Raw genomic sequence first — 18511 nt, 5'->3', positions numbered from 1 at the left:
TACATGACATCAACATTTTTTGAAGAGTCCAGGCCAACACATCCCTAAATTTGTATTTGCCTGATTGTCTCCTTATGATTAGATCGAGGCTAAATGTTTCCAGAAGAACACTGCAGTGCTGAGTCCTTCAGCGCCATGCTTGGGAGGCATCTCATGTCAGTTTGTCCCATAATGGCTGATAGTTTCGATTGCTCAGTTAAGGGGTTGTCTACCAGACTTTTCCATTGTAAAGGTACCATTTCCCCATTGTAATTAATACATAATCTATAGCATATTAAAGGTTGCTTTTTTAATAGTTTAAAAAACATATGCCATTGGTCATGGGAGAAATTGGATGGCAGAGATTATGAGCACATTAGAGTTATTACTGCTGATGGAAAATAGTTTTTAAACACTGGTTTTTCTTGAGAGAGGAGAGATAAGGAGGGGAGGTAGTAAAGGTGAGAAATGGGCTTTACCGACGATAGACTTGCGTTTGAATCCCAGCTCCACACTTGAACCTCTGCAACTTTAGAATAGTTACCTCGCTTCTCGGAGACTCAATTTCTTTCCTATGATGGGCATAATAATACATTCCTGGCAGGATTGTTAAGATGATTAAATGAGCTAGTGTATGAGTGGCCTCTAGCCTAGCAGCTGCCCCAGGACCATCACATGGGAGGTGAGGAAGAAATGCTTCCTGAGCAGTTTGCAGAGTTTAAACCTGTCCGTGAGTGTTCATTCTCAAGATCAGATTGAAGTATTCAGGCACGTTGATAAGAAAATGTGATCAACAGGTTAGGTGGTGGTGTGAAATTTCAAAGAAAGGAATTCAGAACTGGGAGATATTGGTTCCATTTTCAGACCTCTTAAATATGATTTGTCTGTAGTGGATTTATGTAGAATTGAGTTGCCATTGATTCAGACAGCTTTCTGACTGCAATCCATTTTAATCTATTACCAGGGATTAGTTTTTGAAACAGTTTATGTGTAGTCTGATCGAGAATAGTGAATCATAATAATTCTGTGACCCATTTACGTGCATTACTGTAAAAGTTTCATTTCATACAAATGACAGCTTTTTAAAGTTAATTAGACTTGGCTATACTGAGGTTAGCAAAAAGTGCTTTGAATTATCAATAATTCAGCAGGGCAGACATTTCTGTATAATGTAGTGGTTTTATAGAGTATTGTGAGACAGTTATCCCTAAAATAAATGGTTGTGAGCATACATCAGCATGGTGGGGCTAGCTTGAGTGTGGCGTGAAGTGATATCATCTATGCTTTCTATTATTGAGCAGAGTGTGGGACATCGGTCTTTCTGGTCATGAACTACTAGCAACCTTTGTCCTTTGTGTTACCTTTAGTTAAAAATGAAAAATGAGCATGAATGCTGGCTGATGGCCATGTCTTTCTTACAGCTAAAAATTCATCTGGGAAAGAAAAATGGGATTGCAGATTTGGATTTGTTTCATTGCATGAATGATATGTGACATTTTGTAAATTATTTATCAGTGCAAGGATGGCAGCAATGGCTTGAGCATTGTTATATCAAATGAAAGCAGGAATCCCATTAGTATAAGGACTGGGTTTTAGCTAGAATCTATCAGGGGAATGTTGTCACTTGAAAACCAGATTGTTCTTTTAATTGCTATTTAAAGGAACAAAAGTGTTCCCAAGGTGGTGCAGTTGAGCAGTTGCAAGTAAAAACTATGGATCCATAATTATGCAGTGCTGATTATCTGGCATTTAAAAAATGGTGGCAGGAGTCAGTGACCAGGTTGTTGTAGCTTGTCTTTTTTGGTTTTTCTAATAGTGTTTTATACTCTGCTTTTTAACTGGGGCTACAAAAATGCATTTGCATAGTTACCTCAGAAAGTGAAACCTGTGCATATTAAAAGAACAAATTAAACTGAAAATTAGGGCAAGATAATGAACACTTATATTGTAAGATGAAATTAACAGTCATAATGAACAGTTTTGCAAATGCTTGGTCATAAGATGAATTCTGGTTTTTGATGACATGTCACATTGAACCAAGACGTTTGTTGGAATCATTATTACCATTTGAAATATTATTTTAGAGATAAGTGTTTTAAAACTAGCATATGTTTCTTTCATTTATATTCAAATATATTTTTATATAGTTAGCAAATACATTTTGAGTGCCTGCTGTGCAGCAGGCAATGTATCAGGCGTTTGGAATAGAGGCTGAACAAATGAGGTTTATTTTACACTGATGTATATTTAGAAAGTTAGGCCTAGCAAAATCTTGTTTTTAATTTACATTAAAAAAATTTGTGATTATACTAAGCTTTCTTGCCCTAAATTTTTGATTCATGAGATTCAAATATAAATACATTATAGTTACATTCAGATGGCTAGCAGACAACATGTGTGAAGCTCGGAATATGAAATAAAATTTTAGTTTTCATACAGTTTGGCTGTTCAAAATAATGTGACCAGATCTGTAGACACAGTCAACTCTTCATTTGGATGGGAATACTAGTGTTGCTGGTAGTCATAAATAACAATGGAGGCACTAAAATGTATGCAGATTTATACATTGTTAGAAACAATTTCCTTAGTGAGAGTTAAAGGGGTGCTGGGGGTTAGACAAATGTTTTGTTCTTTCTTTTATTGAAAGTGGGAATGTCAGAGATTGAGAATTTGTCTCCTTTGTGTGGTGGCATGGTGTGGTTTACTTTTGAAGACCTTGGTGCCAGAAAGGCCTTGTTAATGGTCTTTTGATCATCTCAAGTGATCCCACAGAATTTTAAAGTTCTCACTTAGTTCTAATGCTGTTATTATGTCACCTTTTAACATACCAGTATCTTATGTCAAATATTTAATTGATGCATAATAATAACCTGTACTAAAACATTTGATAAAGTTTAATTAAACTATTTGGTCTGACTAGAAGATACTCATAGACTGTAATACTGAATAGGTGAAGCAATTTATAGTAGGCATATAGATTACGGGAACAATTGAGACTTCAAATGAATTCTTAATGTTCATTTCAGGAAGGTGGTGTAATATATAAAAGTTTTAGATTTCATTGGCTTAATGAAAATTACTTCTGAGTCTTATACATTACACATAAATGCATTATTCTGGCAATACTTTAGTGTCAAATAATTTGAGGGGTTTTTTATTAGCAGAAAATGTTGATATGAATACCTTATTTCAGCAGTTTTTCTTTGGTAAAGAAATATGTAAGAAGGCTTTTGATTTTAATGTTTTGTTTTAAATTTTGAAATGGAAAACTAACAGTGTTTTTTCATTTTATTTTTTTTTCGTAGCCCCGTGCCGATCCCATTCCAATATGCAGCTTCTGTCTGGGGACAAAAGAATCAAATCGTGAAAAGAAACCAGAAGAACTCCTCTCTTGTGCAGATTGTGGCAGTAGTGGTAAGTTGGTATTTTGTGTATGTGTGTACAGTGACTCCCCATTATAGCTACATGCAATTTCTCTCTATCGAAAAAAAGTTTGTTATTGAAAGCAATATTTGATAATAGAATAAGCTTTAAATTTAAAAAGTAAATGCAGGTGGGGGGGAAGTATGAGCATATTAACATTGACATAAACCATATGTCATAAAATAAAATAAATACTTTTTTTAAAAAGCACAGTTATTTATTTTTGGCTGCGTTGGGTCTTCGTTGCAGTACGCAGGCTTTCTCTAGTTGCGGCGAGCAGGGGCTACTCTTGTTTGTGGTGCATGGGCTTCTCATTGCAGTGGCTTCTCTTGTGGAGCATGGGCTCAGTAGTTGTGGCTTGAGGGCTCTAGAGTGCAGGCTCAGTAGTTGTGGCTCACAGGCTTAGTTGCTCCATGGCATGTGGGATCTTCCCAGACCAGGGCTTGAACCCGTGTCCCCTGCATTGGCAGGCGGATTCTTAAGCACTGCGCCACCAGGGAAGCCCATGTATTCGTATTTTAAATTAAGCTTTGATTTCATACCAGCATTGATAATTCAATGTGGACTATTCTACATTGCAGGTAAATTCAAGGTAGAGAATTCTAAACTTTCATGCTGAATGCACCTAGAATCACTAGTTTTCTATAACCTGAAGTCTCAATTTAAGACGTTTCAGTTGGAATACATAGTGTTTCAGGTCCTGACACCTACTGGTGAAATATAATATTACAGCCCAGCTCTGTGTGACAGCTGGAAAGGGGTGGACAGTATTCTGGAAACCACATTGATAGAATCAAGAAGTCATCAGGCATGAAAGAAATTTAAATTGCCCAGGATAAGAAAGGAAAAGGGTGGTCTATGCAGAAGGTGATGTTGCAATCAAGGAATTGCTGGATAGGGACACTGGGCCATTGGCAAATTGAAATACCCAAAGAGCTTTCAAGGTTGCCATCACCTCTTGTTCTCAGCATAGGATTTTAAGACAGCACCTCCACTTTTATAATGGAAATTAAAACTCAAATTGTGCTTACACTAAAAGAATTTGTCTTACCAGCCAAGCTTCCTTCCTGTTAAGCAGGTGATAAGTTGCCCAGGTGAGATATATATGGTTATATGTATGTATGCATACACATACACGTGTGTGTGTGTGTGTGTGTGTGTGTGTGTGTGTGTGTGTGTGTGTGTGTATCCATATATATCTCTGTCAACAGAGTGAGTAGCAGTTACTGGGTTTTTAAAAATTAATCTCTGTGTTAATCTTTAAATTTTCTTCTCCCAGCCTACTGAAACTTTTCTCCCCAAAATGTTATTTTTAAATTAATTACCAAGCATATCTCTGGTTACAGTTAATTCTTTAAAAACATCAACAAATCTGCAAAACACGATAGCATACTCTCGTTTAGGAAGTCAGTATAGTGTAGTGGTTAAGAGCAAAGTAGAGAGGCAGCCACAGCTCCTCTACCTTGAATGAGTTACTTAACCATTCTGAGCCTCAGTTTCCTTATTAGAAAACTAGAGATAATGGTGGCACCTACCTCTTGGGTTGTATGGAAGTTAAAGGAGAGAACACAAGTAAATAGCCTAACATAGGGTCTACAGCAACTCTGGTAAGCATGTTATAAATGTCAGCAGTTGTGGGATTTTTGTTGTTGTTGTTTGGCATGTTTGATATTTTTCTTGATTGCTGCAAGTAATTTAAAATCTTATCATTTATGACAGCTGCTTGATGGTTGGATAGAGGAAATGTTTCACACTGACAAATGGCACTGTTGTGTAATGATTCTTCCTCCTCCTGTGAAGGTTTAACTTGATAGGCCCTAAATGGTTCTGCAGCTCTCAGAACCTAAGAGGAGAGAGCCTTGGAAATAAGACATTTCAAACTCTGCTTGAGAAATGCTTTCTGACAGTCTTTTTGATGGGCTTTACAGATTCATTAAAACTCTTTCACCTGCCCATGGTATCATAGCTAGTGACAAAAGGGCATGGAAACATTATCTGTATGTTCAGGTTAATAAATTTCAATCCTGCAATCTCCTTGTTTTATCCTGGTGAGGTAGTGCCTCACTCATCAGTTCTGACTCTGTAGTTATCTTTTGGGTTTTCCCACGAGGCTCATTCTGAATGAATTATTGTTTTGTGTAACTGCCTGATAAATTTAGTGGTGTTCTCTCGTCTAGGGTTTACCCTTTGTGATTTTTAAGGTGGTACTTTAAAAACACCCTTAACTGTTTCATTTCTTGAGTATCTATTTGTCTGGGCGCCTAGACAGATTAAAGACATACTTAAATCTGGAAAGAAAAGTTCCCTTCATATATTTCCTTACCTCTGGTGATACACTTACTTGAGTTGATAAGAGATCATTATCTCCTAGATCATAACTTCAAGGCCTCTTTCACAGGGTATAAAGGCTTGTAATTCTAAACAGGTAGATCTTAGATTTTCTGATGTAACCAATCTCCCTTCGTCTTTCCCAGATGGAAGAGCTGCCAAAGGAGAGGTTTGATTTCCTTTATACTTGGAGGTCACTGAAATATTTTTCCCCTTGAAGTTTCTTACTTTTCCAGGGTGTATAGGTGTAGTGTTGTGTTTTTCTCTTTTCAAAAATGATCTCTTGTTTTCCCTTTTAACACATTATTGACTGGGAGATTTTTGCAGAAACTAACGCCTGTGGCTGTAATATGTCTCCGGCCAAGAATGTGTTAACAAATGGAGAAGAATGGATTGCGGGTGCTATCTAGAAGGCTTCTATCCAGAGTCATTTTGTGAGCCTCCTCCCTTCAGGTAGAATGAGCTAGAGGCTTTGGAGTTGAGATATGGGTCATGGCAGAAATTCAAGCCCTGGGGTCATCATGTCCCTTTGTTTAGGATAGAGGACGGCTCAGAGTACTTCTCTGGACTCCACAATGTGATCTGGCTCTAGTGTTAAGGTTCACTTAATCTTCCCGTGAGTGTACTGTGCCAGTCTGGATTTAGCTACTTTAGTTTCCCCCCCACCCCCGGCAAAAAAAATTTTTTTTCCAAACTCAGGGAGATACGCTGTAGACATTTACTTCATCTGGTAGATGAGTGGACTTTGCAATTTGCTAGTCTTTAAATAGAAGGATCAAAATAAAATATGGTTCTTCTTAGAGAGCTTGGAGGGATTTTATAGTTATAATGCTCTGTTGTGACACGTTGGTGATTATAAGGGAAAAAGAATAAAATAGGCTGGACACTGCTGGCTCAACGGTGTCCTCCAGTAATGGTGAGAGCCCCATTGTCATGGTCCAGTTCGGTTTCAGAAGTGGGAATTACAGAGTGGCTGGTAGCCCTGGTTGGCCTCATGGAAATGGCCACTGTCTCACACTCTAGAGAGTCCACTGGTTCTGGGTTTGCATTGAGACTGTTTGTAATGATCAAAGGAATCCCTATGTAAGATGTTTCTGTGAAAAAAATACCCATAGCAGTATAAAACCCAAAAAAGGAAATATAGATGGCAGCCCATAAGGAGGATCACTCTTAAATGTGTTTCCCATATGTGCTTGTAGGTTTTTAGTCACCTCTATCTGAAGTACCATTTGTATGATATCACATTTAGACACTGCTTAGATTTCATAGACCTGAGTAATAAGTGTTTCCTTCTGCTTACATCATAAAGTAAAGCCAATTAGAAATTTCTGTGTTTTTAAAGATGGCTCAGTGCTGCAAATGGGCAGTATATTCTTTAACTATGTTTTTCCTGCTAAAAGTTCTTTTGAAAATAATAATTCAAGTTTGCAGGTAGTAAAAATGTGAAGTAAGGTACATAGTACAAGGAGACCCATATTTGGTGTTTCAGTCCTCTTTGCTTGCTGGCTATGGAACTGTAGCTTTAGACATCTGAAATTCAGAGGGTGACGTCTGCACCCCACATCCACAGGGCTGTTGTGAGGATCCAGTGAGATAATGCTATGAAGATTATCAGTAAGAATAAAATATTACCCAAAGATGAAAGATTATTCGAAGCACTAAAATGAATGTGGGACTCATTACATAGTCTTCAGGTCTATGGAAATGTTGGCACTAGGAAGTGATTTTACGTGACTTTCATGGATCAGCCTACTTTGAAATTAACACTGTTGTATTCTCTTTGCCTCATTAAGACCAAATTATCTTTAATTAGCTTCACATAAGTATTAGATATTATACCAAATGAAATTTTGTGTCTGCTGCTCAGATTGCTGGGTGGTTAAATCTTACTTACAGATGAGTTGTGTGCATGTGTGTTTTCAAATTAGCAAATCTAAGATAAGTGCACAGTTCAAAATTACAGCATCATTCTAAGTGGAAGCTCATTGACACTGGAGACAGCAAGGCTGCTGTGATGCAGCTGGGAGAGCAGGAAGATCACCTTTGTACAGTAAAGGGAGCCAGAGCCACAGGGTCCAATGTCAGCCCACCCTCAGGAGACCTCAAGTCTCTCCTGGGCTTGTCTTTATTTGTATGTTAACCCTAAACAAAACTTGCCTGCCTTCTGTTCCCAGAGTGAGCTTGTTGGTACAATATACGGGTATATCGGTGTGTGTATAGTGTGTGTGTGTGTGTATTTTTTAAATCACTAGTTTCTTAAAGTTACTGTGAGAAAATGCCCCAGGGATTTGTTGGTTAGTCATCCAGTTTCACACTGACTAGACACAGAAATAATTAGGTTTGGAAGGAGACCCTTGACTAGAAAGAAACCTCAAGATGGACTCCAAAGAGGGATAGACAGGGATGGAGGAGGAAGGGTTGGTGAGCCCCACTCTCCACAAGCCCAAAGCTGGATTGACCATCCAAGCAGAGTAACAGGAAGCAGAAGCCTTGTTCTGGACTGTTACTTCACTAAACTTATGCTGGTATGATTAACAGTGAACCTCCATGTAGCAAAATATAGAGGTGCCTTCTAAGTTTTGGTCACAATCTAATGGACATCTTTCAGACCACACCAAATATTCCTCTCAGCCATACTTGACTTGTTGAGAATATTTTTCTTTGAAATGTTCTCATCCTTTGGCTTCCGTGATTTCATATTCTCTGTGTTTTCTCTCTACCACTTCTTTCAGATCTTTTGTGAGCTCCTTGGCCTCTCTTCATGCCCTCATAGTTTCTTCAGGATTCTGTCCTTGGCCCTGTGTTTCCTCACTGTGCTTCATAACTCCTCCTGAGTTCCAGACCGTTAGATATAAATGCCTCCAGAACTTCTCCGCTTGATACCCCGTAGGCTTCTCAGACATAATATCCAAAACAGCTGATGAACCTTACACTGCTCCCTCCCCCCAAAAAAAACAACCACCACAATAAAAACGACAGAAATCTTAGCAAACAGACAACATCCTGCTTCTCCTCAGGGATTTCCCGTTTCAGCAAATGGCATCCCACCAGCTACTCATTCAGTTCTACAAGCCCTCATCTGTCCTATTCTCTCATAGCAAGAAATCACCAAAAATGCATTGGTTGTACGTCCTAATATGTATCCTACATCCTCAGTATATCCATAACCTGCACCAGACCTGCTCAGAGCTGCTATTATAATAACCTAACTTTAATCTTTACTCCCTTTCCCCTCATCCATTTTCCATACTTAAGCCTAAGTTACTTTTTAAAATTGTAAATCTAATCACAGAATTTTTTAGTGTCCACCAGTTAACCTTAGGAGAAATCCGAGCCCCAAACACTCTTCTGGATTGGGCTCCTGTTGACCCCTGTGCACATCACCATCCCCTTCACACTAGTTGTATCAAACCTCTCTCCTCTTCTTGAATGTCACCGTGTTCTCCTTTCTCTCTGCACATGCTGTCTTCTCCCACCCTGCTTCCCACTCTGGTCCCATCTGTTCCCACTCATCCTTTGGGTCTCTTCTTTAGGAAGGCCTGCCTCTGACCTCCTGCTAGATTCACCCATATCTCCAAGCCACCCCATCCTAATTCTTGTCTAGTGGTTGTCTTTCCTGGTGGACTGTGTGATCTGAAATGTCTGTCTTTTTCCTCACTGTGTCTCAGATGGACAGGTGGTTGGTCAGATAGCCAATCCGAAGGACCGAGTGTCTTGAGTCTTTCATAGTTTTCCATTGCTGCTATAACACATTGCCACAAAATTGTTGACGGAATTCAGTTCCTTGCGTATGCAGGACTGAGATCCCCATTTTCTTGCTGTCAGGTGAAAGCATTCCCTGCTTCTAATGGACACCCATATTCCTTGGCTTATGTGTGGCTTCTCCCACACTGGGTGGAGTCCTTCTCCTATTTTGAGCCTCTCCTCCTCCTCCTTTCATCTCATCTTACTAACCCAGCTGAAAGATTCTCTGCTTTTAAGTACTCGTGATTAGATTGGGCCTACCCAGATAATTCAGGATAGTCTCCCCATCTCAAGGCCTGTACCCTTAGTCACATCTGCAAAGCCCCTTTTGCCATGTCAGGTATATATTTGCAAGTTATAGGGATTACAGTATAGATATCTTTGCGGGGGGCATTATTCTGTCTACTGCAGAGCCCATGTTTTTTTTCTCCCATAGTACTTACTCCAAAAATCATTTCTACTGTTCTGTGGTCTCACTGGTACTTGTTTAAACACTACTCCTCTGGTTTTGCTAGATAAAACTGTTATAAGCTACCAGTGCTTAATATGTGCTGGTAATAGGAATGAATGAGTGAATGAATATATATATTATGTTCTCAGATCAGATAAATTGCAAACCACAGAAATAAAACAAACTCCAGAAAGGTAAACCACCCTGAATTGTGTCATCAGAGAGAACCCAAATTTTAGGGGGAATTGTTGAATTTATGGAATGGCTAAATGGGAGGTAAGGACTTGCATTATCAATAGTATTGTTGTCCTTTATCTAATTATTATAGATTGTGTAGTAGTATGTCAAGATTCAGTTACAGTCTTTTGTGTTATTTTAAAGTTGTCCGTGAGAAAGTAAAGAGGAAATGTTTCTTCATCCCTCAGCATCCTTTACAGAATCATAGAAATTTAGAGCTGGAAGGGATCTATGGCCAATTCTTTTGAGCTAAATAAAGGTAAGATTGCTGCCTAAAGAAAAGATAGGCTGAAGATTTTAGAATTTGATAGGGTAGCTTAAGTGGTAGTAGTTGAGATATAATATTACTTTGAGAGAAAGCAATAAGAGGAAGCATATTCCTTGCTCTTGATTAAAAGTGGCTGAAATCCATTAACTTTCAAAATGTACAATTAATTATTTAAAAGTATTTTTCATAGGATATCTGTGAGAATAAATAGTAAGCTATATAATATGATGTGAATTACCTTAGTTGCTGGATATTGAGCTATAAAGTACAAAAGCAGATTTTAATGTAGAGAAAAATTTAGTGCATGAAATTGAGGTCATATGTGCTAGTGATGTATGACTTACAGGAAGTAATAAAAAGGGAGAAAAAAAGAGAAGTAAATGGTATACTTTTAAGCTGATGGGACCCATTTTAAGGGTGGAATTTAAATTGCTGTTCTTTAAAACTTGAGTTTTTACCCCCCTCACTACCTAAGGGGGGAAATAACCTGATCAAAGTAGAACTTCCCCTCCCCCTTCAGAGTGTACTTCCTAAAGTCGAAAAGCAAGTTGTCTTTGCTGTTCCTGAGCAGACCGAGGTGATTGATAACCATTTTTATATATTTAAACTCTTCCCCCCCACATTCATTTGAATGAGAGAAGCCCTTGTAAAAGAATAGTGTCATAGGTTAAATGCATCTGCCTGGGTGTCTCTCCTGCCTGAGGTCGTAATCCTATGACAACATTTTATTTGCTCAACATCTTAAATACAGATGTTTAGATTTTTTTTTAAAACTCAGGAATAGTGTGCTTTTATTAACAGTATTGATGATTGATTTTGAATGTTTTTACTTCAAAAAGCCAAGTCTCCTGGTGGGTGGAATTTCATGAAGCACCTGTTAAGCTTTAGGGAGGAGGACCTTTTTGGCAGCAACCCAAAATACATATTTAAACAATGAGCCTGCCAAAGTCAGGAAATTATAAAACAGTTTTGAAATTTCAGGATCTGCTTTTTTTTTTTAATTTTTTTTTTTATTACCCCTCAGGTTTCTTTTGCAGCTTGGTTATAAGTTCTTTCACATGGGATTTACTAACTTTCTTACTGTTTTAAGACCAGATTTAGAAAAATAAAATCAAATTTGGAGATCTTAGGTTTGTGTGATAAAAGACCATCAGATTTTAAACTGAACTGCCTTCCAACGAGTCTAGGCTCACACTCCCCAAACCTTTCGGAGCAACCTATTATTCAGCGTAGCCTGGCCGGCTTCCTTGAATGGCGTTGCCCCTCGGGGTCTCCAGTTTTCCTCTGTGAGGTGAGAGCTTCTAGATGAAAAGTGTGTCCAAAACAGTGCAGAAAAGCTGAACACTCAGAAAAATGGGGGAACACTTGCTAAGGGTATGTTTCTTGGCATATTCCATTTAGCCTGGATCTTGCAACTTCCAAATTCACTGTTTCTACTCCTACTTACAGATTTTAAGTTCAGCGTCCGAGGGGTAAGATGGCAATAGTTTCTTCTTTGTGTATCCCAGCAATGGGACATTCCTTGTATACTATTGGATTTTTTTTTTCCTTTTTCCATTTGTTTGTTGTATTATGTTAAGCAGCCACAGATTTTTAGTTAGTTAACTGTTGTTTTAAGATTTCATTATACTCAGAGAGAAGGAGTTGTTTGAACTTCGGCACTTTCCTCGCAGGCTGGCAAGCCAGAAAACTTAGGAGTAGATGGTGATCGATGAAGAGGGTGAGGTCAAGAGATTTAACAGAAGGCACAGGCGTGAGAACATGATCTTGAGCATACGTTATCTTCAAGTTCTCCAAGACTTGTGATTAGAATTGGTGTACATTTTCCAAATTTCTCTTAGGGAAACCATTTGTATAGTCACTGTCTCACATATGGGGGTGGGGTGGGGGAGACAGAAAGGAAAGTGTAATTTGGATTCTTTGATATATATATATATATATATATATATATGAGATTTGGTTTTTTTGTTTGTTTTTTGGCCTCACTATGCGGCTTGAGGGGGATCTTAGTTCCCCAACCAGGGATTGAACTCCACCTCGGAGTTCTAACCATTAGACTGCCAGGGAATTCCCTCTTTGATCTTTTTGTACTTTCAAGTTCCTAAGGTTCTTTGGCTGGCATCCTCACCATCTATTAAATATTAGGGAACGGGAGTTTAAAAAATTGAAGGCACCAGTCCCATAAAGCAATTTGCTTTTTATTCTTATAGGACACCCATCCTGTTTGAAATTTTGTCCTGAATTAACAACAAACGTAAAGGCCTTAAGGTGGCAGTGCATCGAATGCAAGACATGCAGTGCATGTAGAATCCAAGGCAAAAATGCAGTAAGTATGGCTCTTAGTAGTCTGTCTCCAGGTAAATTGTTAGTTTTCAGTGTTAAGGTTTTTCATTTTTGTAGATTGTTGCTATTTTTAAATGTTTAAATACATTTCAACAGGGATCATGGTGCTCCTTCCTTATATTTTATTTTTGTTAATTGGATAACATAAGAATCTGTAGCCTTTTACAGTTGATTTCAGTCTCAATTAGTCTGTAATATGTTATATTGCAGGATAATATGCTTTTCTGTGACTCCTGCGATAGAGGATTCCATATGGAGTGCTGTGATCCCCCACTTTCCAGAATGCCAAAAGGTGAACTTTTAAACCATATTTAAAAATGTGTTTTATTATGTACACATTAGCCTTGTCCTAATGTCTGACAGCTCAGAAGTATACAGTTTCCTTAAGCATTTTTTTTCATCCCTCCTACCTTCCGTCTACTTGTGGGTTTGGCACAGGTTGTGAGCAGAGAAGTGTAAAAGCATTTAGCGTGGGGGTAATGTATATAATAAATACTCTAATTCATCCACAGGACTAAAAAGACCATTCCTCTCCTGAAACCACTCCCCTATTAGACTAAGTTTAGATTAGGTAAGTCAAAAGTTTAGAGTACTCTCTATGTTATTCAGTTCAGTGTTCAGAGGTAAGAAATTACCTATTTTCGATGATGGTGATAATGATGACTCCAGAAAAGTCCTATGACAGGAGCCATCACCATTTTCTTGGCCATTAGTTGATCATTTTGAACATGAGGATCTGAACTATCTTACATGGATATATCCACATAGAATATGGATTTTCTTTTCTATTTGTCAGGTAGTTAGCCAAGCTCAGCCTTCTTTTTCTCATATGATAATATATTAAACATTAAAAATAACTTTGCATTCTTATTACAAAATTTATACATTTTCATTGTGAAAGATTTAGAAAATACAGATTGACAAAAAAGAATAAAAAGAAAAGTAAGTTAGAAATTCCTTCCCTGCCCCCACCCACCCCTTTAAAAAGAAATGGAACATTCTGTACATGTTTATGGTTTTTCCCTCTTAACAATAGCTTCTCACATTCCCACATCATTCAATGTTCTCCTAAACATACTTTTTAATAAGTGTGTAGAACTCCATAGTACATAGAGCAGGGGTTACAAACCTGGTGACTGTGGGCCAAAGAAATGTTTTGTTGGTTATCTATCTATCTATCTATCTATCTATCTATCTATCTATCTATCTATATCTCTCTATATATTTTTTAAAGACTTCTCTTAACTGTGTTACAGAAGAGCTGGTGCAGTATTTTTAAAATTTTGAATTTGAATTGTCAGTGCCCCCATTCTGCCTCAGTCTCACTGCTACCTGTTGCCTTACATTCCAGCTTGCTTCAGTCACATATATTATACCTGGGTGGTTCCTGAACATAATTGATTTTGCAACCCCATGTAAAGAAAAGAATAACTTATTTAACCAATCCCCTATTGTGGATATTACAAATGTTTCCAATTTTTTCCATCCACTATTATTGCCTTAAGATAAATTCCTCAGGAGGAATTGCTGGATCAAACAAAGACTGTGTACATGAAAGGTTGTATCAGTTATCAGACCAACCACCAGTGTATGAGAATACCTGTTTCCCTGTATAAATGACCAACACTCACTATTACTATATTTCATTGAATCTAAGACACACTTTTTTAAAAAAACATTTTAACATCTTTGAAATCAGATGCATCTTATAGTCAGTGGTATCTTAGATTCAATGTAATACAGTGTTATTATTTTAAATTTTTACCAGTTAGGTAACAGAAAAAAGATGTCAGAAGATTTTTTTCTTTAAATAGTGAAATTGAACTATTTTTGTGTTTGATTATTGGCTGTTTGTATATCATCTTGTAAAGCACCTGTTTTTATTCATTAATCATTTTTCCATTGGGGTTTTCACTTTTTTCTTACTGATTTGCAGAAGCTCTTTATATTTTTATGTAGTCAAATCCATGAATCTTTTTCTTTATGGCTTCAGTCTTACATGTCAGTCATGCTTAGATTATATTAATATCCACATAGTTTTCCTGGTGCTTGTAACATTTAATTTTGCCATATAATATTCATCTGCCTAGAATTTGTGTTTATAAAAGATAGGAAATAATTATTTTCCTTCCAGATAGACAGCTATATGTTCTATCACCCTTTATTGAATTGTTTCATCCTTTCCCCACTGATTTGAAATACAACCTTCATGTTATGCTAAACTTTTCAGTTGTTCTGGCCTTTCAATTCTTATCCATTGACCTGCTTCCATATGCCAGGTGCATAGTTTTAAGTATTGTAGCTCCATAGTATTTAAACATTTTAAGTTTTAATTTAAAAAACTATATCTTATAATTTAGTTAGAAAATTTTCAAAAAAAGACAATAAAACAAATATTTTTTCCCCAGAAGTTTCAAAAAAACAATTGACTTGAAAATGTCTCCCTCAAATAAAAAGATATATAATATCTGACAAGATTGGGTTTTCATGGTCAAGGGAAGCTTGGTGACATGTTAGGAAAAGCCTTATTGGAAGAGTTCTGAGATGGGTCAGCCCTCTGCTCTCAGCACCTTGACCCTGGGGAAATTTGACCTTTAATGACAGCTTCCTGAGGAGAATGACAGAAGGGATTGATCCATCTTCTAGGGTCAAGTTCTGCATACAGGCATCCTTGGGCAGCTTATTACAGCTGCAGTTTATATTTAATCTCTCTCCTAAAATCAAACATTAAAATATTTTTCTCATATATATATTAATTCAGGGATGTGGATTTGCCAAGTCTGCAGACCAAAGAAAAAGGGAAGAAAACTACTTCATGAGAAAGCTGCACAAATAAAACGACGATATGCAAAACCCATTGGACGACCGAAAAATAAATTAAAGCAACGATTGTTGTAGGTTGAGATCTTATCAAAAGAAATCTTTTATGTTGTGCTTTAAGATATAGTTGATTGTAACCCCCTTAGATTCCATTATCTTTTTAGTATCATTTTTACAAACTCAAGGGATGAGGATTATTTCTCCTTTTGCATAAGCTGTGGAAATTTTTTTGAAAATAACATTTTAAATTACAGTTGGCATTTTGGGGTCTTCTGTTGGCAGTATCTGTGATGCTAAGTGACATTTTTCAAGCAGCAGGATAGAAGCAGAATGTAAGAATTGGAAACAGTTATTCTGTCTACTTTATTATTGGATGAACATTAGAAGAGCTTACTTATATGAATATTTTTTCTGGGGATTTTTAAAACAAGAGAGGGATTTGTTCACATCGCTTGTGTCTCTCTTTTGTTGCCCCAGATAACGTTTTAGAAAAATACTTCTCTTTTCTGGTGCTAATTTAGTATTACAACTTTTTAAGATCCCTTTTCTGAAATAGGAGCTTCTAAGAATCCTGCAAATGACTGTCCTAATTTGCCTCCAAAGAGTTAGACAAGACCATTTGGTATGTGCACATGTGTGCAAACATACAGACAAAATAATATATTTGCAGTAGCCTGCAGTTCTACTATGATAGCCCCATTTCCTCTACCCTGTTGCCACATAGATGCCTTTAAAGCCAAGTAGAACATTTAGCAGGAGTTACTTGGAGAAGTAGAGAAAAGATAAGAGGAGAAATGGATGTATTTTTTTTTAACCTATATAGCGTATAGAACTGACTGACTATCAGCATTAGGTAAGATGTTTAGAAATGAAATCAGTAGACTTGCATATCTGAAGCAGCTCTATCAATAAGACCGATGCCCTTCTCTTTAGGCTTAGTGAAAGGGTCACTGTGATGTAGAAATGAATAGAGCTCTGCACACACAGTGAAGAAACACCAGGTGTCTAATTCACTTGCTTACTCTTCCCCCACCTAATTTTATCTGAAGCAATTCACTTTATTACCTGCTCTCAGAAAAACAGTATTCTCCCGTACCTTTATCTCCCAAAGGAGAAATAGAAAAATGCATGCTCCTTTTTAGAGTGTTCTGTGAAACGTTATGAAAACCTTCTAACTGGTGGACATCTTAATATGGAATTTGTGTTAATTTCTAGAGGCAAACATGAAACCTATTCATGAATTAAATATTTCATATTAGCATCATTTGAAGTAGAAATTATATGTTTTTGCATTCGTATGGTATAAGCATTTTTCCCGAAATGGGACTGTATCCTCAGGGCCCAATTAAAAAAAACCAAATTAGAATATAAACTTTCTAAACAAAGGACACAGCTGAAAATTGCATCTGGCACCAATCCTAACTTTTTGTTTGTCCAAAATTGTCCTTTGAGCTTAGGAATTTTTAAGACAGTCTAGGGAGTTTTCCTTTTTACATGCTTTATAAGCGTATTATCCTTTCTGGGCAATTGATTCCAGATACAGTCCAAATGTAGCATTCTGATGTGAAACATTTTAGCCTGGATGAGTAGTTTATTGGTAACTCTCACTGTGACACTAGCGATCTCTAGCTCTAACCTGATTTGGCTGACTCGGTGGCATTGGGTGAAGCTCCTGGCGGTTGAGCTGCTTCGGATGAGCCTAGTAGCTCACTTTGTTGATCTGCACCAGCCTCCCCTTTAGCTGACTGCTGAAATTGTTCATTAAATCTCTGTGTACAGGATGACCACTAAGCTATGCTTTTCTATTTGTAATTATTTAAGATATTTTTATAATTCAAGATCATATCATTTTCAGGCTTCCATTTCATCATTACTAGCCTTCAGCTCAGTTGATAATTTTTAAGCTCCATTCTTGGGCCCCAGCACTGCCATAATTCACATGCAAATGTTTCTGTTGAATAAAATTCGGCCGCAAAATGGGTAGTTTTCCAAGCCCTAGCCTGAGGTGAGGGCAGGCAGCTGCCGTTCCTGTAAGCAGCTGTGCTAGGGGAGTGACCTCCGGTCTCCATTGACCACACAGCTGTATGGGCAGAACCAGCATCAAATGAACTGAAATAGCAGTCAGAACCAGTGTATAAAGATTCTGATGCCAAGTGTCTGATAATGACCATGGTAAATGTGCTGCTTCTTCACCAGACTTTCCATGTCATGTCTGACCCGCTGTAGCTTTTCTTTAATCATTTCTTCAGTTTTTTGCTATTGTTGTCCTTTTTTCAGCAGTATTTTATGCTGTAATTAATTGTCTCCTCTACTTAGAGAGTATTATTGGTTATCTTACCATCCTAAGCATAAAGTGCTAAGTGGAAGAGGGTATCTTTTAATGTTGTCTTTAAAAAAAAAAAAAAAAACTACTAATTTATAGATGTAACCAAATTCTATTTATATAAATTTTCCATTTGAGTTAAAATTACTTCTAACTAGAGATTAGATAAGCTTCTTCTTTTGCTTCTAGATAATACTTATGACTTATTTCCTTTAATACTTTAAAAAAACGTTTCAGGAAATCATATTTACTTGTGATGACACAAGGGGTCACATTTTAATTTAATTATAGTGAAAGCATTGGGCGATCTTTTAGTCTCTTCAAAAATTTTCTTATCCATATTGCCCTTGGTTCCACATGATTCTTCCAGTACCTGTTGGATGGGCCCTGAGAGAATCATGACATGCCAGTGTAGGGGCTGCAACCTGTTTCAACAGAGAAACACCTAGGTGGAGGCACACACACACAAGCAGCGCTTAGGGTTGCAATTGAGTTTCTTAAGTTTAAGCACATTGAATGCATCTAGTTGCTATAAACTTGTGTTAGATACCTTTATAATTCTATTATTAAATGCTGATACTATTCTCTAAATTTT

General features: G+C 37.3%; 1 protein-coding gene across 1 annotated transcript in view; it reads left to right on the top strand.

Moving 5' to 3' along the window:
* Positions 1 to 18511, top strand: part of KAT6B (lysine acetyltransferase 6B) — a 179427-nt gene that overhangs the window by 111403 nt on the left and 49513 nt on the right. Inside the window, 4 exon segments of the mRNA XM_059053107.2 lie at positions 3285 to 3393; positions 12641 to 12756; positions 12984 to 13065; positions 15535 to 15667. Coding sequence (XP_058909090.1) covers positions 3285 to 3393; positions 12641 to 12756; positions 12984 to 13065; positions 15535 to 15667 — 440 coding nt within the window.

Source organism: Kogia breviceps, chromosome 2, assembly GCF_026419965.1.
Source record: "Kogia breviceps isolate mKogBre1 chromosome 2, mKogBre1 haplotype 1, whole genome shotgun sequence".
In the NCBI taxonomy this organism is placed as follows: domain Eukaryota; kingdom Metazoa; phylum Chordata; class Mammalia; order Artiodactyla; family Physeteridae; genus Kogia; species Kogia breviceps.
This window is presented reverse-complemented; position numbering and strand designations above follow the sequence as displayed.